Source organism: Eptatretus burgeri, chromosome 13 (genome assembly GCF_056783735.1).
Source record: "Eptatretus burgeri isolate ZD-2024b chromosome 13, Ebu_testis_v1, whole genome shotgun sequence".
Lineage (NCBI taxonomy): Eukaryota > Metazoa > Chordata > Myxini > Myxiniformes > Myxinidae > Eptatretus > Eptatretus burgeri.
In genome coordinates, this window is record NC_140973.1 from 77,559,122 (window position 1) to 77,580,727 (window position 21,606).

Below are 21,606 nucleotides of genomic sequence, written 5' to 3' on the forward strand. Positions count from 1 at the left end.
TATTAGGATTTCCTGGTTGAAACGTCCCGCCCTCTCGATCGCGGGTGACGTTTAACGTAAGGGACACAGTACCAAAGTACCAAAGTATGGGGAGCGACGTGCTCACCTCATTCCTCCAGGTAAACAAGCGGCGTTTCGTGGTCACTCTCACCTCATTGCAGCTCCGGTGGAATGAAGCGCTGACGAAGGGAGGTGAGCGCGGAGAGCCTCGCTCGCTTGGAGACAAAGGTGAGTCAAGGAAACACAGGTGTGACAGTGACCCTGAGTCCGAAGGTATCGGCGGTTGGGGCGGCGTGCGTACATGAACGTGGTGCACGGCAACGGGGTGCACGGCAACGGGGTGCACGGCAACGCTCGTTTGTGACAACAAAGGGAACGACACCAAAGGGAACGACACCAAAGGGAACGACAACAAAGGGAACGACAACAAAGGGAACGACCCATGGTACGGAAACCACGTGGGTTCGTTCGTTTTGTGTGGTTTATCTTGGATGGAGACAAGTCGCCCTGTTCGGACAGGTAGAGTGGATGAATATGTTCACAGGTGTAGAACACCGCGACAGGTGATCTTCATGTGGGTTTCTGGATCCTCGTGTGAAGACCAAACTGTATTAAACAAAAAAACCTCTCTCATTGGCCCAAAAGTTCACCGCCGTTGATGCACCGTCTTGTACACCGCCCTATCTAACGTCGTTGTTACATTTGTTGCTCTTGTCCGTCGTTTGCGTCCTTTATGACGTCACTCTAAACGGTAGAGGTTACTGTTTTTGGATTGATTTTTCCGTTTTGTTTGACTGCCAGGCTGAAACGATTGCTGTACCGAGCGGCGCGCGCGAGATTCCGTACCATTTGCCATATTGAGAGCCAAAGTACGGCGAAACCTGCGCGTCCGTGTTCGAAAATACAACGTGGAATTGAAATTGACGAGTTCCTCGATCGTAAATTGATGGACGGAGTGAGCCGATTGGTTGACCCAACTTTGCATTACCCGCGCGGGGGTAACGGAAGTCACCGGTGTCGCATCGCCCTCCTTGCGGAGGGTCACGTGACCAAGGACGGTGGTGTAGATTGCTCCTGAAGGGAGCTGGTGTTTCTCTGGTTTTATGGCGGTAGGATTGGACAACTTTCTGGGTTTTATTGTTTTACGGACTTTGTACGTTGTACTTCACAACACGATAACATCCAACCTGTTTACCAAAGGTAGGAGGAAGAGCTTGAAGCCACATTGGATAACGAGGAGTACGATTTAGTTGCAGTGAGTGAGACGTGGTTTAAGGAGGACAGTAACTGGAGGACAGGATTAGAAGGCTACAAGGTGTATCGGTGTGATGGGAAGGAGAGAAGAGTAGGAGGAGTAGTAATCTGCGTAAAGGACATCATTGCATCAAGAGAAAGGGGTGACGTTAAGGAAGGAATTGATGGAGAGGATTCTGTGTGTGTAGAGATTCGAGATTGTAGAAACAGTAAGGTACTGGTAGGATGCTTTTATAGGGCTCTGGGTGGGAAGGAAGAGGAGGAAGGAGGAGGAATACATGAAGAATTAAAAAGGGCATGTGGAAAGGGAAGAGTATTGATTATGGGGGATTTTAACTTGCCAGGGATAGATTGGGTCCAGGAACAGGGAAAGGGCAGAACAGATGAGGATCTCCTGGATTTAGTCCAAGATTGCTTTTTAACCCAGTTTGTAGATAAGCCCACGAGGGGGAGTGCAGTGTTAGACCTCCTTTTAAGTAACGATCCCAATATGGTGGAGGAGGTGGAGGTTGGGGAGCATTTAGGAGCACATGACCATAACATTGTGTGTACAAAGATTCTGTTGAGGGTTAGAGTTCAGGATAGTCGGGAAAGGAAATTAGATTTCAGGAAGGCAAACCTTGAGGGTATGAGGAGAGAGTTGGGAGACTGCAACAACAGGACAATCAGCATCAGAAAAATGGGAAACCTTCAAGGACCAAATGTGTAGAGTGCAGAGTAAGTACATTACAATGAGGTGTAAAACTAGAAGCATAAAGAGACCAGGGTGGTTGAGCAGTGAGATAAGGAATGCTAGTAAGGAGAAGACGAAGGTATTTATTAGGTTTAAAATAACAGGACTGGAGTTAGATTTATATCACTATCTGAGTAAACAGAGGCAAGTAAAGAAAATAACTCGACAAGCCAAAAGAGAGGATGAGAAGGACATGGGGAAGAATATTAAACATAATAACAAGGCTTTCTTTAACTAAATCAGGGGAAAAGAACAGGTTAGGACCAGTGTGGGCCCCTTGCGGAATAGCACCGGGAGAGTGGTTAGTGATGAAAGTGAGATGGCAGGCTTATTAAACAGGTATTTTACTTCAACTTTTACACAAGAACAGTCAGGAGAATTACCAATAGCTGAGAGTATTTATGGAGGAGGTGAGGAAGGGCTTTTACAGAGGATCCAGGTTGGAGTGGAGGAAGTAAAGGAACAGCTCGGTAATCTAAGAGTAGATAAGGCTTCTGGTCCAGATAATATGCACCTGAGAGTATTGATGGAGGTGACTGAGCAGGTAACTAAGGACCAGATGAGGAGCCATTTAAACAAATACAAACTAATCAAAGATAGTCAGCATGGGTTTACCAAAGGTAGTTTCTGTTTAACAAATCTTTTAGAGTTCAATGATGCAGTGTCTGATTGGGTGGATGAGGGAAAGGCAGTGGATGTAGTATATCTAGACTTTAAGAAGGTATTTGATAAGGTTCCACATCGGAGGTTGTGAGCCAAAGTGAGGGCTTGTGGAGTGGCTGGTCAGGTAACTAAATGGATTGCAAACTGGATTAGTACTCGGAAGCAAAGAGTGGCTGTGAGAAGGAGGATGTCTTGCTGGGAGGATGTAAGTAGTGAAGTGGAGTACCTCAGGGATCAGTACTCAGACCATTACTATTCATTATTTACATCAACGATTTGGATAGTGGGGTGAAGAGTAAGATTTCCAAATTTGCAGATGACACAAAGCTTGGAGGTTAAGTGGATAGTGGAGAAGGTGGTGATCAGATACAGGAAAGTATTGATACTTGCATAGATTGGGCAAAAGATTGGTGGATGGAGTTTAACCTGAACAAGTGTAAGGTGTTGGGGATGGGAAAGAACAATGAAAATAGAGATTACAGGATGTAAGGGGTAATAATGGAGCGTGTCACACAGGAGAAGGATCTGGGGGTGGTAACAGATAAGGAGGTAAGCAGGCATCACAATGTCAGACAGGTACAGGTAAAACAAACAGGGTTTAAGGTTGTATTCGGAGGGGGATCATTTATAAATCAAAAGAGGTGTTAACATTGTACAGGAATTTAGTGAGGGCCACATCTAGAATATTGTGTGTGGTTTTGGTCACCACAACTCAGGAAGGACATAGATGCCAGAGAGAGGGTTCAGCACAGGGCTACTAGATTGATTCCGGGCCGAGCTAGACTCAGATATGAGGAGCGGCTGAAGGAGACGGGGCTTTATTAACGAGAAAGGAGGTGGTTACGAGGAGATATGATGGAGATGTTTAAGATGATGAAAGGTAAAGTAATATAAGTGAAGAAGAATTATTCAACAGAGTAGACTGTGATAGGACGAGGGGCCATAGCCTGAGAGTAAAGAAGAGGAGAGTAAAGACGGTAGTGAGACAGGGGACCTTTACTCAGAGAGTAGTTAATGCATGGAATGGTCTCCCTGGAAAGGCAGTGGCAGCAGAAACAGGAGATAAGTTTAAATTAGATATGTACCTGGAAGTGATGGTGGTAGAGGGGTATAGGAATGTTGGCAGGATTTTTAGGTAGTTTGAGCATTGATGAGTGATTGTGTGCATGTGTACGGAGTGCTGTTGGTGGGGGTCTCATCAAGGGGCGTTGTGTGGTTGATGCTGTGTTTCTCACCCAAGAACCGCCTTTGCCCACCTCCCCTCCCTCCTCACCCAACAAAGAAAAAACTACAGAAAAAAAAAACTTCAAAAATCACAAACAAACAAAGAAAAAACATTTTGCATTTTCATTTTTAGCTCACCTGGACTTTATTCAGGTGAGCTGAAAGCATGAGTCACATTTGCTCTGCGGCTAGGATACGGCGACCCGACTTCCCAAATTAGTATTTGCTCTCTTCTCCAAAACTACACACACAATTTTGATGAAACTTGACAACAACCTTCATCACCCTTGATGTACCAAAATTTATTCACGGCATTAAAAAGTTTAGGGTCAGAGGGGGTCTGCGGGAGGTTTGAGTGTCTGTTGCTCCTGATGTCGGCGAGCTTCAGGACAGGCGGTCCTCTTTTTTATTTATTTAATATAAATTGGTCTGGTGTCGATGTGGCGCAGGCACGATGGGCCGAATGCCCTCCTCCTGCATCTCCATTCCTTGTGACAGTTGTAGAAAGTCATAAACATTTATCGTTTTTAAAAACACAGTGCACATTGGTGGGTGTTAAAGTTCGTGTCAGGCACTTTGGCGCTAACAAACATTCAGAACATGTTTTAATGAATGCAGACTCCCCGGTATGGATGATCACTTTGTCCCCAACTAGATGGAACGCGGACCCAAGGCCTGAAGAGAAGAGGTGGAGACTTTCAAGCTGAGCGAGGCTTCCTTGGAACAATCAGGAGGATGGGCTCGAAGAGGCAGAATATTATTGGTTTTTTTTTGGAAACAGAATTTATACTTGGCCAACAGCGTCTTGTATCCATTAAGGCACGCTTTCATCGTCTATTAAAAGCGTGCGAAATGTCCTTTGCTGCACTGTGCTACGTTTATCGTCGCGTTGGGAATTGAACCCAAATCGGACGTGGAAGCTCAATCTCTCTTGCAGCCAATAATGTAAATGGTTACTCGTCTAAATTCAATCACTGTGTCAAAACAGAGAGATTGCACAATCGACTTCGTCAAATCCATTGTGACGGCACGCGGTCCGTAAGGACCCGTGCCCTCGCGCACAGGCATGGCTCGACACGGGAAGACGGGCATTGCATAGGAGTGGATGAGCGGCACAAAGGAGAGGGACGGGAGAGAACTATTGAGAGTAACTGTATTCAAATGAGCAGGGGTGGTTGTGGGATAAAGCTATCAGCCGACGACGGGGCAGCACTCCCGAAGGACCTTCGGTGTCCTCGTCACTTGGCTCGTGCTTCTCATTGAGAAAAGACAATATGGATAACGGTCCATTAGAAGTACCATTTCTGTGGAAATGCAGGGATGCGTAACAATTCCTCATTCGTTCCATTCACTGCACACCTTCCCGTGTTACCTGATTACAGTTTGAGTGGCACAATTACAAGTTATCGTTTGCATGGAATGGCAGTGGAAGTTTCTTGTACAAATTTTTGGGTTTTTTTTTTTTTGGTCATCGAGGATTTTGTAAATTAATTACACGCAGGAGAAAGACATTAGTACGTATCGACGTACAATATGTTTTCATTCAGTATGAAGACTTTAGTCGACGATGGACAAACATATGGTATGTGGGGTTCCCCTCGCAGGCCAACGCTGTCATTATTCGCTTCTTGGTTGTATTGGCAGTGACATGGCTTTCCCGGTGTTCCAGGTTTGCCAGGTACTGTGGTGCCGTTGGAGGAGGTGGTGGCAGTGAAGAAGCGGGTTAAAGGGAGCGGTGAATCGAAGGATGAGTGTTACGCGCTCTCGGTGCCCTCACAGTGCGAGGCCTTCACAGGTACAGAGTCCTGCGTTTGTACATCATTTGCAAATCATTCCTTCATTCGGATATGGTTTGAAGGTTAGACGATTGACGTTCCTTGATCATTGTAGCTTGTCGGAGTAGGACTTGGATAAGAACCTGCATCTTTGGTGGAAGCTGCACTGTCTCTACTTTACTTTGGTATCACCATTGTGGAGCAGGAATACAAGTCCTGACATTGGTACGACTCTACAAACCTTGCAGTGTACCATGTTGAACGTCGACCTGGGAAGCGATGGGCTCTTCAGCACGTCACCTTCTGGAGCGACGATGAGGGTGTACCCTGCCACAGATGGATTCAGACTCTCAACAAGCACGTCGCCATGCAAGGTGCGTCGGTAAACGACTCGTTTCTTTCCAACTTGCCAACGTGAGCGACTCGAGATGCTCCTATCCCTGTGCCATTCCAGAGCGTATCGTTACTTAGCGGCTGAGGTCCACAGCGCATGTGCGACGTACCTATCGGACGTGTAACTTTGATCATGTCCAAATGGGGCTTAACTAAATCGAGCGAAACAAACTCGAATCGAAATGGAATTAAAGTAACTTGAAAATCCTTGCTTGCAAAATTTCCCTTTGCATTGCTTTATGACGAGAGATACCATAATGTCTGGTTGCATGTTTAAACGTCTCGAGTACTGCACATCCATTTTCTTTGTGTCCAATAGCATCACGCCGTGATTTGTTCGTCCACTAGCGACGCTTCCAATTTGCCCGAAAGTGTCGCAACTTTGATAACCCCTTGCAATTTGGCTGTTGGATCAAATTGAGAGGCAATCTGGTCAAATGCATCTGTTTTTTTTTTTTAGGGTCTTTGGAGACCCCGTGGGAAGGCGAAGACACCTCCCACCCTCCTTTCTTCCTCTAGGCCTATTGACAAAGATAGGATTAACTCTGTGTTCAGAATCAAGTAAACTGCAGAGTTTTATTGAAATTGTTATTTATTTATTTATTTAGTTTATCCAAGCCCCCAAGGTAAGTGCAACGAGTCTGGTCACGCTCGGAACCGAGATCGTCTTATTTGATCGTCAGTGGTCCCAGGCTACCAGTAATTGGAAGATTTTGTGAGATATTTTAGTTGATTTCTTGATGGTTTTTCCTGTTCGTGATTTCATTTCATTTTTTATTTTTTTTTATTTTCCCAACCCCATATGGCACAGGACTGGTTAATGGTTGTTTAATATCAATAGTTTATTAGGAACCTCACCCCTTATGAAGGGAAGAGAAGAAGACCCATCTATAAACTACTATCCTGGTATTTTCCAGGGAGATTCATCAATGTGTGTGCTGTCCCAGTGATGGCCGTTAAGCCGGGTGTCCTCTCTGCATTAAAGATTCCAAGGTGTCCTTCGCTAAGAGTCGGCGAGCTATCACCAGCACCTTGGTCAAAGTACAAATTCCAAATTCCTGCCCTGACCGACTGCTGGGAAGGCAATGGCAAAACACCCAACATAACACGGGCCAAGAAACTGCTTCGGCAGCACCAACGCTCGAGAGCCCTATTCTTCATTGCACGGCCCGTGAGCCACTGGCGGCCCCTGTTGGCCTAAAGCGCGGCCCCTGATGTGTGGCCGACGATACACAAATGTGAAACACCCCATCATAATCTGCCATAAATGCCTTCAAAATGCTATCAACAATTGTGAAGATGACTTATCTAGAGTATGATGTTTCTCATGTCATCATCAGTCGATTCACTACAACATGTACACACTGATCGGAATTGCTTGTTTCTTCACTGTAGATTATTTTGTTCTTCTCCGTAGCCTCCACTGCCATGTCAAATAGATATGCAGAGGTAATTTAAGCTTTTACTGACAAGCCTGACTTGTGCTGCAGATAACGTTCGACCACAACGCCTCTTGGTGTTCATCAACCCCGTGGGTGGACGGTGTCGTGGGGAGGAAATTTACCGCTGCCACGTCGAGCCCATATTTAAGCTCGCCAGCATTAACACTCACGTTGTCGGTATGACATAATCCTTTTTTGGGGGGGGAGTTGTGCAATCTGATAACCACATTAACTCGATACCACCTTTGGTCACCAGGTTGTAATTTTGATGGACTTTTAATGACTCTGCGCACGTGTGCCGGCAGTGACGAAACAAGCTAATCATGCAAAGGACTACATCCTGAACAACAACACGGAAGCATTTGATGGGTCGGTGACGTCGCTGATTTACTTTGTCTCGGCGTTTTGTTTTCCTACTCATCCACTCGTTCCACCGCGTTGCTTGTGTCGCTGTCCCATTGGAATTAAATTGTTAATTTTGAGAATTCTGTTGAAGTTAGAACACCAATTGGCCATGATGCCTCCGTTCCACTGGTGCTTGGCAATGCGGTTTGTTTGTGCCTGTCATATTGGGGGGGGGGGGGAGGAGGGTTCGGCTCATATGTCGTACGCTTGTGCATTATTGTGACTGTTAGTTTGTTTGCAATTATCATTTCACGTGTCGGCTTTCTTTAATGTCGGTGCACCCTTGTGAGTGTTGATTTGTTGATGCGTGCAGCATTGTGCGTTAATTTGTTTTGGGGGGGGGGGTGCAGCCTTGAGTGCGTTATGAGTGTTCACTAATTGTCATGCAGCACTGAGTATAGTAAACCTTCACCATTCGTGGGAGTTACATTCCTGGGAAGTGCTGCAGATTGTGAAGCAAAGGGCCTATGGGGAAAATGGGGGTTAGGTTCATGGCTGACGAGCTGAACCCCCATAACTTATCCTATAACTCACTCTACATGAAACAAAACCTGAAAAAGTGTTATAATGGAGGCTAAGGTGCTTGGCTGACAAGAACAAATATACAGGTAGTGGACAAAAAAAAATGGAAACACCTGGGTAAATGAGGGACACCAGGTATATTGAAAGCAACAGCTTCCACACAAGTGTGGCCCGTGCAAATTCCACACAGCAAGTAACATCCCAGAATGTTTAGGGTCATATGTATGTATAAAAATGCTACACAGGCCTGGTTGCCGAAAATTGTGGCTATCATGGCTGCAAGAGGAGACCTCGGTGACTGAAAGAGGGGTGATTGTTGGGGCGCATTTGGTAGGAGCTCCAGTGACAAAGCTCAACTTGCTGATGTTTCACGAGCAACGGTGTCCAAGGTAATGTGGGCATGGAACTCCGAGGGAAAGACATCATCGGCAAAAGGCAACAGTGAGCAGAAGCGCAAGTTCTAGGATCGTGATATCCGTGCATTAATTTGAGGTTCAAGGCAAAGTAGGCGAGCAACTGCAGATCAATTGACTGTAAATTTCAACCTGGGGCACGAGCAGCCAGTTTCATAAAAAAAAAAAAAACGGTCCGCCGACAAGTCAACAGAGCGGGATACCATAGTTGGTTTGCAGTGCACAACCACTCCTTACAACTTGCAATGCACGTTTGTGAGTCGAGTGTGCAAAGACCACACGCAATGGACCACTGAGCAGTGGAGAAATGTGATATGGTCAGACGAATCGTCCTTCACCATGTTCTCGACAAACGGAGGAATGCACGTGTGGTGCCAACCGAAAGAACTCGACAACCCCGAGTTCTTGATTCCAACAGTGAAGGATTCTCGTGGTTCTGTGATGTTGTGAGTGCATTTTTTCTGGCATGGTTTGGGTGCAGTCATTCCCTGAGAAGGCAAGGTCAATGCCAGTCTCAACTTGAAGGTACTGAGTGATCATCTCTCTCCATGTTGCAGCATTTCTTTCGTGTCAGGAGGGGTGTCTTCCAGGATGACAATACCTCTATCCACAGAGCACGTGTGGTCACCCATTGGTTTTATGAGCATGACACTGTTATCCATATGTCAAGGCCTTCTCAGTCACTGGATATGAACCCAATCAAACATTTATGGGATATTCTGGAATGCCGCCTGAGACGACGTTTTCATCTCCATCAAACAGGTTTGTGTTGATTGATTTTTCTCAGAATGGAAGAATGGTGTCACATCCCTCCTGCGGTATTGCAGACGCATGTGGACTCTATGCCGCGGTGCATACAGGCCGTACTGGCCGCGCGTGGTGGCCCAACACCCAATTAAGTGACTTTACATTGATGTTTCCATTTTTTGGTCCACTTCCTATACATCTATATTATAAAAGGAGCCATGTCTGTCTGTCTGTTTGTTTGTTACTTGGCAAATTTTTTATAGTGTTGATCGGTTCGGTTCGTTTGTTTGGCCGCTCACCTGCAGCCCAAACTGCTCAGCTGATCATTCTGAAACTATCGGAGATTGTACGTTCCGTCCTTGTGATGGTCGATTGATGGTCGGTGCAAGGTCAACAACTTGGGTGGAGTTTCTAAAATCCTCTATAATTTTCATCCGATTGACTTGAAATTTGAACAGGATTTGCATATATCAGGTCACTGAATTCAACCACCAATTATTTTTGAGGTCAAAAGGTCAACATAGGCATAATTTCTGAAATTTATAGGGCCAAAAACTATGTATATATATCATGCTATCTATAAAAATTGTGGATGAGTTTGATAGGTGACAAGAACAAGCCGATTCGATTTTGGTTCAGATCCGGCCTATCAGTGGGATACAAAACGTAAACTGTTCAGCCTGGCGGAGGTATGCGCTCCACCGAGTGCCGTTCCACGTTGTGTGCGGTGTTGTGAGAGTTTCGTGTTTGTATGTGCAGCATTTTGAGTGTTGGTGGTGATGGAACGTTCAACGAGGTCATGCACGGGGTGATTGAAAAAGCTCAAAACCGTGTTGGCGTTGGTGAGACGGAAGGCCAACTGAAACCTGCCACCCTGCGTGTTGGGATCATTCCAGCAGGTAAGGTACAGCATGTGGTAACTGTATTACACTGAAAAGGGAATGCCCATCTACAAGGGAACCTGCTTTGGACGTTTATCTATCTAGTCAAGTCAAAATAGGGTTTGACCTAGGACAAATTGGAATAGAAATTAAACCTGTGGTGACTTATGACATGACAAATATATCTTATGACAAACATGGTAAATAACATATAAAACTAGAGGGGGAGCACTCGGGAGAGTGCAAAACCTCCGCCGCCAATACTGCTGGGTCACTCAAGTGAACCTTATATCTTATCCATTAAATATGATGTCAACAGTGCTGACAGAGTTATAGTTCTTTTCTCCAACATTTTTTTTTTTGGGGGGGGGGGTTGGAAATCACTTAAAACATGTAGAAATGCAAAAAAAAAAAATTCAAATATTTTTTTTTAAATGGCCGCCATAGCGGCCACATTGGATTTTGGACCGAGTCCAAAATCTAATGGCATGATCCTTGGACCATACCTAATCCCCCACCAAGTTTCGTCGAAATCCGTTGAGGAGTTTTTCCGCAATACTGTTCACAAACAAACAAACAAACAAACAAACAGAAAGGGGTGAAAACAGTAACCTCCGATCTTCGATGGCGGAGGTTAACAATCTAATGCAAAATATTTGGTGGAACATCATTTTTGGGGGGTCCCGAGAAATTGGTAATTTGGGACCTGGCGAAATTAGGTTGCAAAGAATAGTGACCACAAATATGATTACAGCTGGATTTACTTTGCTTCTTATGATACTCTGATAATGTCCCTTTACAGTCTTAATGAATAAGAATGACTGAAACAGCAGCCTGTGGCTAAGGGAGCCCCAATCCAGCCCCCCCAGCCCCCCCCCATGGGCACTGATACAGGGTTACCAAGACTAGATTTGTTTCGCATTCGTTCAATAATCACTTCAATTACCAAAGAGCTCATAGGGAATCATATTAACATCCAGAGTTCATCAACTGTGGGGAGATGCCACCCCTAGTCTGAAAAATATTACCAAATTTGGTACTCTTCCACTGTAAGTTGATGATGACAATATGCAGTTCACGTCAAATTGTACGCGTCATCCTCTGCATTGTCATCGGAGTTCTCGGTTTTCATATTCTCACAGATGCCTCTGCATTCACTGCAAGCCGGTGTGCATTCCAGATCAAGTCCTCTGCATCCACAACGTTTTCCGCACCGTCTTGCATTTGCATCTTATGACCTCTAACAGTGCTTTGGGTGCCACATCCAAATGTGTCATTAGAGGAAGCATCTTCCCTTCAACAACTTCCCAGCCCCAGTCCTCTGACTGCAAGTTCATGCCCTTCCACTCCTGCACTTGGTGATAGACACGGGAACTGTGGTACTTCATTGCTCCTGAACTTGGAGCCAATACCTTTGGGTATTGCACCACATTTTTGCTCGTCGTGACTAGTTCTTGGAATCTGTGGTATCTTAGCAAATCTAGACCGTCATTGGACTTTGTCTTGTGTAAACAAAGCATAGCTTTCTGTCCTGCCTGGATTATCTCCTTCTTACTGGGTGCAGAATTATTAAAAACCACAGCCTGCTCGTGAAAGCATTCACTGTTCTGTAGCAGGTTTAAAGCCACACCCTTCCCAAAACCAAACACTCGTGAAGTAGTGTCACATCCGAGAATACCGTGCACAAATAGAATATTCTCACAGACGGTCTCGCCAAGGTGCTCACGTACACATCTGATGTTCAGAAAATTTTTCAGTCTGTCCCTGTTTTGGCTCAGGTCTCCAGAAGACATCATGGCCCAAGTTCTTTGCATGGCAGCAGAGGAGTACCGGAAGATCCGTGTCATGTCCAACGAGGATCACCTCCAACTTGTATTGCTGTCGGCGTCGCCTCTGGCGTGATGAACTTCACAACCTGCTGCTTCTCGGGAGTTGCTCAAAAAGTTAAGAAATCGCTGCTTATTTGCATTATTTGATAGGAGGATCACCTGTGGTTGAAAGTGAACTGTTCGGCCTTGGCGCTTTCCAATTTGTCTCCGATGAGTGCCAGCTTTGGTGTATGGCCCGCTAGTGTAGCCATCAAAGACAACAACTGCCTCTCTGTAATGCTTCCTCACATCGGTCACGTATCTGTCCAAAATTGACCGAAAGGCTTCTCCGATTTGCCATGGGATCCTGTGACGTAAAGCACCACCGTCAAGAACATACTGGCTGTTCAGAGGTACAGAATGTTGCTCCCCCTGTGGTCGGGTAGCCCAAATAGCTTTGGCATACTTTAGATTTTCAGCCTGTGTTCCTGCAATTACCAGTCTCTGAAAGAGCAGTTGTGGATCAACATTCACTTTCTCTCCAGTTATTCTGAGTGTAGACTTCGACTCAGTAGTGATCACTTGATTTTTTTTTTCTCCTGAAGACATATTGCTGAACATCTTGCCTCTCCATTTCATTCCGAATTTTCTTCCCAACTTGCTCCGCTTGTTCCGCATTGACATCATCCCCGGTTGCTACACCGGTTACAATACTGTGCAATGTGGCGCCGTCTTCAAATGGATTTCTTTCAGCGAGGATGGAAATGAGTTTATTTGTATCATCCATATCTCTCATTTGCCGAGCTTTTGACAAGTCCTTGTGTTGCTCACTCGTTGAATAGGGGACCGAGGTTAGTTGCTGCATGGCATTGTTCACCTCGGCACAAACAGGTCTGGACAGGCACCATACCAGTCGTTGTGTTTCAGTCATGCCCCGTCGTCTTGTCAAACCACCAGTTGTTTTAAGGCTTCTCATTAGAACCTGTTCGATCACAAGATCAGGTGACAGCCCTGCCCAAAAGCGATCCGACCTTCGTACAACGTGAAAGCCATCCATAAACTTTGAATACACGAATGGGTTACTGTCCTGCAGCTTTGTCATTTTCTGAAGGTACAGGTACACTGACTTGGTATACAAGTTGTGCCCTGAGGCAGAAAAGTAGGGAAGCACGTCTTGGAGAATCTGTGGATGTAGCTTCCAATCACCCGTGCGTTCTGATCGTAGGAAGTCCCGTACTATGTCGACACATTTCATATACACACACATCAAAATTTTCAACAAACCTTTATTATGAGAATATGGAGAAAATAATTAATAATTGGGTCCAAAACGTCAAAGGACAAAGTCACGGTGAGTCGAAATAGGCCTTATTATTTCAGCCGTCGCTTCCTGTTTCTCCTTGCTCAACCCCACGTCCGTGTTCACCGTGAAACGATCGCAACGGCGCGGATTTGACGCAGGTGGGGGTAACGCTTTCAGATTTTGGACTTCGAAACATGAAGCCGTTTCAGTTTCTGCTGTCCCTCTTCCTTTTCAAAACCTGCACAGTAGTCGTCCACGAGTCAGGCGCAAAAATTTTGAAGTTGAGTATCAAGTTGGGGGACTAATTCCCACGATGATTTTTTTTTTTTTTTACTTGCACTAATGTATGACGTCCAAGAAAACGAATGATGGACATCTCAAATGAGTAGCTTATTGCCATTTGAGGGCCATCCTTAAAAATGGCCACCATTTTCAAGCAATATTAATGCAATTCAAAACGATGGCTGCATGGCCAATTCTGGTGGTGAAATCTTCATTTGCACTGATCAGATGTTGTTCGCTATCTTATTAGGAGCATGTCGATACTTATTTTAACCATTTGTGCAACCGTTGGGTTCTGTAGCGGCCATTTTGGCTCGTTTTAAATTTCCCGCCTGAATTTAATCCAACGATCCTCGCATCCACAATTTGTAAACCCCAATGCTTTTTCTCAAAAAAAAACGAGGCAAAAAATCAAACTCAAAAAAGATGAACCTGAAAGTGTTTGGTGAAGTCGAGGAGAAGTCTGTAAGGGGCACAAACAAGGAAATGGTTCTGAAGGCGGAAAGGAAAGGAGGTTGTTTGTCATCATGATGATCATTGCACAGAACCGAAAGCTCGACATGCATGACGTGTTTTGTTACCCTTTGGATCGTTGTCATGGTCACGGGCAAATGTTGACGAAACTCTGAAGAAAACCAACAAAGCTGTGCTTGCCGAAAATCTAGAAAGTATGGTGGTCCCTGCGGACGATGTTCCCGAACCACGTGCACACCGATTGATGCTACGGTTTTCGTACAGAAGGTGCATGGAGAACATCGTACCTTTTGAAGAGGTCTCTGATCATATCTCCGAGTCGTCCCTGCGTGCTGCTCGGGGAAGTGATCGTGTTGATGTGATCTTCGATGTCTACAGGGATCAGTCCATCAAATCTGCTGAACACGTGAGCCGAGTGTCACATTCAACAGAATAACACCTGGTCACGAGATGTATATTTAAAAAAAAAAAAAAAATTGGAGACACTTGATGGTGTGCAGTGAAACAAAACAAAAAGCTCACCAAACTCCTGATAGAATCATGGCAAGAAGAAACCAAAAGGGAGAAGCTATGTGACCAAACATTGTCCATCACATGTGAGGGAAAAATGCTTCAAGCTTACCAGGGAGAACCGCGAGGAGGTCCAGGCTCTCAGATCCAGCGACGTGGAATCTGACACTCGTCTGTTTCTACATGCACAAGCATGCTGCTGCAGAGAATTACCAGGTTACTGTTTTGGTGGAAGATGACACCGATGTTTTCATCATCTGTCTCAGTCTAAGCAGTGCCGTCAAGAGTGAAGTTTTCATCCGCCGTGTTCGGATGAATGACGTCGCAAGAATTGTTGCAGCATTAGGGCATGTAGTGTGCTCGGCACTGTCAGGGCTTCGTGCATGGACTGGTTGTGACATTGTCGGTGCTCTTGCGAGCTAAGGAAAAATGATAGGTCTGAAAATTGTGAGGGAGAATCAGAAATGCCGAGATGTATTTGTCGCTCCTGGAATGGAGCATCATGGAACCTGCCAGAAGACGGCTTCAACCAAATCCAAGCGTTCACCTGTCGGCTTTACTCTAAAAACACCAACATGTGTGGTGTAAACGATCTGCGCTTGTAATACGTTCTGTGCAAGAAAGGGCGACGTGGATTCTGGACAGCTCCCACCATGCGAGGACACACTGGTGCAGCACACACTTCGTGAAAATTACCAATCTGCTATGTGGATATGAAGCCTAGTTTGCTAAGCCTGGTGTTGGCTTAGTGGTTAGGGTGGTGGCTTGGGATCCTACGGTCCTGAGTTCAAGCCCCGTTCGCCGCTGAATTAATACACCAGGAGGTTGACTCAGCCTGTCGTCCTTCCGAGGTCGGCAGAATGAGTACCAGTGTGTACTGGTACGGGGGACATTGCGTCTGCGGCATAGCCACGTCCCAACCGATGATGCAACCAGCAGCCACAGGCTGCACTCGATAGAGAGAGAGAGAGAGAGAGAGCCTAGTTTGCTTTCCAGACATCCCCAGGCCATCAGAACGCCATGACTGGCAATGGAACGGCGAAGGAGAACTAATAATTCAGCGGATGACACGACATACCGGAGGGCATTTTCTCAGTTTCGCAGGCCTCAGATCAGGTGAGAAGTTTTGTTTTGAAATTCAAACTACCGGCAGCTGCACTACACCTGAATGACAAAAGTACATACAAGTAGAATTATGTGTAGATTTTCATTAAAAAAATAAAAAGAATAATTCATTTATATGACTTTAACATCGTTATAGAGCAATCATCTTACTATAATTCACCGTCGGTCCGTCTGTCTGTTCCCAGGTACCACAAAAAGGGCTGAACCGATCACAACCATTTTTTGGGTGTGTCATCCTGGGATCCCTTGGAGTAAAATAGGCATAAACATAATAACATGACCCCCTTGACGGCTCCCGGAGGGAGCGGGTGCTTCTCGTAATCATAAGACAAAGAAATCCCAAAAATATAATTATTTTCATATCATTTCTTCAAATATTTTAGACAAGTATGTATCAACATGATGTAAATGAGTACTGACATACTCCGAACTTTATAATGAAACAACTTTACTTGCTAACCTTTTAAGATCCAAAAACTGGAACGTATCATCGAGCCGTAGTTTAGATTTGCATGAATGATGATTGAAAATGGCAGCCATTTTTAAAGATGGCATCCAAAATGGCATTGAACTACTCATTTGAAACGTCCATCATTCATTTTCATACACATCATACATGGGTATGTCTGGTGTTGGCTTAATGGTGACGGTGGTGGGCTCAGGATCCTATGATCCTGAGTTCAAATCTCGCTGAACTGTTGAATTAATACCAGGTGGGGTTGACTCTGCCTGTCATCCTTCCGAGGTCGGCAAAATGAGTGCCAGCTTGCTGGTATCCTGTGTCGGAGTGGCGACCCGTCCAGGATTGTGCCCAATAGCCAAGGAGACTGTTTTGGCAGCACCAACGCTCTGCAGAGAGTATGGTCCCAATGGATGGATGGATGGATGGATACATGGGTGTAACTAAAATTGTCTGGCTCACGTATTAAAAGTGTCCATTATCACAGAGATGTAGTCCTGCAACTTGATTCGGAGGAAAATAAATGGTAGTCTCCGCAGTCTGTTTTTAGTGAAGTTATTTCTCTGCGCTCGCAAACCAGGACCATTACCACCCGTGGAGGGTATCGCTGAGGGATCCCTTTCTTTAAAAAAAAAAATAATAATAAATTCTCTTCCATGGGGAGGGGGTGGAGAGGGGAAGGCGGTAGGAGGGGCGAGGAAGGGAAGGCAGCATGAGGAGGGGAAGGGAGGGGCGATAAAACTCGCCCAAACAGCAACATGTTCAATATAAAACCAGGCGGGAGCATTTAAAACCCACGCTATCTTCCTGGCAAAGGCCTGCCTGCCCGCTTGAGTGCATGCTCACACATGCAGCGACCTTTTCACCCCTCCGGTCGGCTCGCTCTGAATCCGATTCCTACATGCCACATGATGGAAAAGCAGTTTTAAATTAAAAACTAAACAGTCAGTCCTTAATAGAGGGGGGCGGGGGGCGGGGGGATGTGAGAGAGATAAACTGGATGGCACATCTGCCGGAATCTAACGTCCATCCGAGAGATGGCACACACATTTACGAGTCGTCGTGCCTGTGAAACACCGGGATGACAGTTTAGACAGACACACACACACACACACACACACACACACACACACACACACACTTGTTGTTATGGACTTGAGCTTTTGACAAACCCTTATTTATGAGAATATGGAGAACACGAGTTAATAATGTTTTTTTTCGCTGTTATTTCTGTCAAGTCTAGTTTGAATATGAAGCTTAATTCATGTTGCTAGTTCACTGCTTAATCCATCAACACCAATTCCCTTTTTGTCTTCCCTCTGACAGGTTCAACGGATTGTGTGTGTTTCACCACCATAGGAACCAATGACCCTGTAACGGCCGCCCTGCATGTAGTCATCGGTAGGTACAGGAGACTGAAGTACGTGTTTGATTTGCAAATAGAGGTGTAATTCATGAATAGTGTGAGCCACTTATGGTTGTTTACGAGAACGAGATGTCAGGCCCTGAAAACCACATCTTTCCAAAACTTTCTGCTCAGGGGACAACCAACCTCTGGACGTCTGTGAAGTGAGGACAGACAAGGCCTTCCTTACTTTTTCTGTGACGCTCCTTGGTTACGGTTTTTATGGAGACACACTGCGGGACAGCGAAAATCACCGCTGGCTCGGCCCTTCTAGATACGACATTTCTGGTAAGACACCGTTGAAAAAAAGCACATAGTGTACCCCCGTGTGTGTGGAAAAGGGGCCCCGCCTGCCCCCGTGTGTGCGGAAAAGGGGCCCCGCATGCCCCTGTGTGTGCGGAAAAGGGGCCTCGCATGCCCCCGTGTGTGCGGAAAAGGGGCCTCGCATGCCCCCGTGTGTGCGGAAAAGGGGCCTCGCATGCCCCCGTGTGTGCGGAAAAGGGGCCCCGCATTGCGGAAAAGGGGCCTCGCCTGCCCCCGTGTGTGGAAAAGGGGCCTCGCCTGCCCCCGTGTGTGGAAAAGGGGCCTCGCCTGCCCCCGTGTGTGGAAAAGGGGCCTCGCATGCCCCCGTGTGTGCGGAAAAGGGGCCCCGCCTGCCCCCGTGTGTGCGGAAAAGGGGCCCCGCCTGCCCCCGTGTGTGCGGAAAAGGGGCCCCGCCTGCCCCCGTGTGTGCGGAAAAGGGGCCTCGCATGCCCCCGTGTGTGCGGAAAAGGGGCCTCGCATGCCCCCGTGTGTGCGGAAAAGGGGCCCCGCCTGCTCCCGTGTGTGCGGAAAAGGGGCCCCGCCTGCCCCCGTGTGTGCGGAAAAGGGGCCCCGCCTGCCCCCGTGTGTGCGGAAAAGGGGCCCCGCATGCCCCAGTGTGTGCGGAAAAGGGGCCCCGCATGCCCCCGTGTGTGCGGAAAAGGGGCCCCGCCTGCCCCCGTGTGTGCGGAAAAGGGGCCCCGCCTGCTCCCGTGTGTGCGGAAAAGGGGCCCCGCCTGCTCCCGTGTGTGCGGAAAAGGGGCCCCGCCTGCCCCCGTGTGTGCGGAAAAGGGGCCCCGCCTGCCCCCGTGTGTGCGGAAAAGGGGCCTCGCATGCCCCAGTGTGCGCGAGTAATGGTTGATGTTGATGAATGAGTAATGGCCTTGGAGCACACACAACAGGGTGTTTACTTATCCACTGCCCCTGCTCACTTGAAGGAACAGGAAATTATAGGAACTCGACACCTCTCATCCATGGATATTTCTCATATTTCCATGAGTCCGATTTGCATCCAGGGACATAATAATTTCGGTTGACCATCGCGAAATCGCCACTCTCGTTTAAATGGTGAAAATTGTTTAAAAGACAGCAGGTTAAAAGTGCCCGCGCTGGCATAAGTGATCGAGTCACTGAAAATGCACACACAGCGCATGTGTGAAATGCCTCGTTGGCATTGATCAGTCATTTTAAAAGTCCTGCATTGATGAGGATTGTTTGTCCATTATTTTTGCATGAGCCAGCATAGCATTCCATCCATTGGGACCGTACTCTGTACAGAGCATTGGTGCTGCCTAAGCAGTCTCCTTGGCTATTGAGAACAATCCTGGACGGGCCGCCACTCCGACACAGGATACCAGCAAATTGGCACTCATTTTGCCGACCTCGGAAGGATGACAGGCAGAGTCAAACCCCACCTGGTATTAATTCAACAGCCGAGTGGGATTTGAACTCAGGACCCTAGGATCCCAAACCACTAAACCAACACCAGGCATAGCATAGCATTGTCTCGCATTTAATTTTGGGTCATAATAGGCCAGAGCCGCTTCCAAGTCTGGCTTTTTAACACGACGCACATCTTTTGGTGTACTTTTTTGGAAAAAGTCCAAAAAGTCTTCAATTGTTATCTTGCAATTGTTTGTTGTAATTTCCCATTGCGTATCACGGGTGTACCACATGTATACACCGTTCCTGAAATGTACACTTTGTGGCTGAGCTGTGCCGTACTGGTTTCGCAGTTTAAAAAGGAAAACGTTTTCACAGCTGGCAGTTCTGTATTCCGCTGACCACGGCGCACAGTGCCACAAGAGGGTCAATTTTAGCAGCTCAAGGATGTGCCGCCACGTATAATGCACCACAGTGCGGTTCCCGCTTGGCTTGCTCGTGGGAACAGCCTTTGAATGCACCCCTGATATCCCAGTGTCAGCGTTTTGGTATCGCACAAAGCCTGTAATGACATTGGCAAAGTGGCGAAAACAAACCACACCTGTTGTTGTGCGATGTCACAACAACTTTGGTAATCTGTACTTTCCCTTTCCAGGCATCAAGACCTTTTTACGCGGGGCGAGTTACACTGGCCGTGTGGATTTCCGCCTTGCGACGGTCGATGCAACAGGGCCACGTGATGGCAAACTGTGCCGTTCTGGGTAAACTCCCCCCCTCCCTCTCAACAACCCGGCTTCCCACTCTGTCATATGTAGAGGACTTTCCCTTTTTGTCACTTAAGATTCTTCCGCTCGCTTACTTCTGTCCCACAAAGTACCGAAGGAAATGGGCCAAACCGGATTGCTCGGTCGGCCCGTTTGGAATATTCCTGCTTCATGATGCTCGGATCTGTTTTGAATGCCATGCACTGTTGATTTGCCCATTTTCTTCAAATGTCCTTGTAATTCGTGTAAAAACACTTGATCAAATCCATCGATGGCACGTCCCAAAACCATCTGCCTGCTCTATGCTCCAAAGTGTCTTGCGGTATATCAGATGGTGTGGTTCTAAGACAAAGGGCATTGTGTCCTTCCCAGATGTGATGTGTGCAAGGAGGCTGGAGAGAGACTGCACAGCCAACGTTACCAGCACGGCTTGCAGTCGAAGGATGACGGTGAGGATGTTAGAAACGATATCTCGATTTTAAAAACTTTTTTTTATTCATTTCACAAAATGAAACTTTTCCTGTTGCCTGTTGTTCATATCCCATCTGTTTGTTTCCTGTCCCCCCCCCCCATTTTATTACCCTCCTTATTTAGAATGGATGAGTGTGTGTGGACGATTCACTGCCATCAATCTGTCAGCCATGAGCAGTTCGTGTGCCCGCTGTCCATCGGGTCTCTCTCCCGCCGCACACCTCGCCAGCGGCAGTGCCGACCTCGTGCTGGTTCGAACGTGTTCCCGCAGTGCTCTCCTTCGGTTTCTAATTCGTCACACCGCCAACCAGGACAGGGTAAGAGGCTAACTTTGAGCTAGTAGAGATTGAGGGAGTTGAGTGTTCAGAACATGATGGTATTTTGAAACGACACGTGACGTACGTCTGGCTTCCGCTTGAGCTTTGTGATTTGAAACACTTAAAAAAAAATATTCTTCTCCATAATTTTAATTCGCTCTCATTTCCCAGTTCGACTTCCCGTTTGTCGAGACCTATCGAGTCTCTGAAGTCAGATTCACACCGATTGCCAAGGGGGACTGTGATGAGTGTGAGGAGGAAGACGAGTATAGCATTGCGAGCAACAGCGAGTTGTGCCGGGGGTTGTCGCCCCAGGGGGCTACACCCAATCTTTGCTGCTGTGTTTCCGTCCCACATACGTCGACAGTCAGTTGCTGGAATTGCGATGGCGAGATCCTGATGCAGACAGCCCTCAATGTCAGGTAGGGTGGCTGAAGCTCGTGGCAAAAAGTTACCCCCAATATTTTACCCCCAATATTTTCCTCCCACTTCCCCCATTCTTCAGTAACAGGTGATTGCTTCTGCAACATGATACGATTTAAATTAATTTTC

At 46.7% G+C, this 21,606-nt stretch overlaps 1 protein-coding gene across 1 annotated transcript in view; it reads left to right on the forward strand.

The window, feature by feature from the left end:
* CERK (ceramide kinase) overlaps positions 1-21,606 on the forward strand; it is a 27,855-nt gene continuing 6,249 nt past the window's right edge. Inside the window, exons 1-12 of the mRNA XM_085853224.1 lie at positions 1-228; positions 5,544-5,669; positions 5,898-6,023; positions 7,533-7,661; positions 7,790-7,853; positions 10,331-10,470; positions 17,741-17,815; positions 17,955-18,107; positions 20,158-20,263; positions 20,639-20,715; positions 20,861-21,054; positions 21,226-21,476. Coding sequence (XP_085709350.1) covers positions 87-228; positions 5,544-5,669; positions 5,898-6,023; positions 7,533-7,661; positions 7,790-7,853; positions 10,331-10,470; positions 17,741-17,815; positions 17,955-18,107; positions 20,158-20,263; positions 20,639-20,715; positions 20,861-21,054; positions 21,226-21,476 — 1,583 coding nt within the window. The 5' untranslated portion in view covers positions 1-86. The remainder of the gene's footprint in view (positions 229-5,543; positions 5,670-5,897; positions 6,024-7,532; positions 7,662-7,789; positions 7,854-10,330; positions 10,471-17,740; positions 17,816-17,954; positions 18,108-20,157; positions 20,264-20,638; positions 20,716-20,860; positions 21,055-21,225; positions 21,477-21,606) is intronic.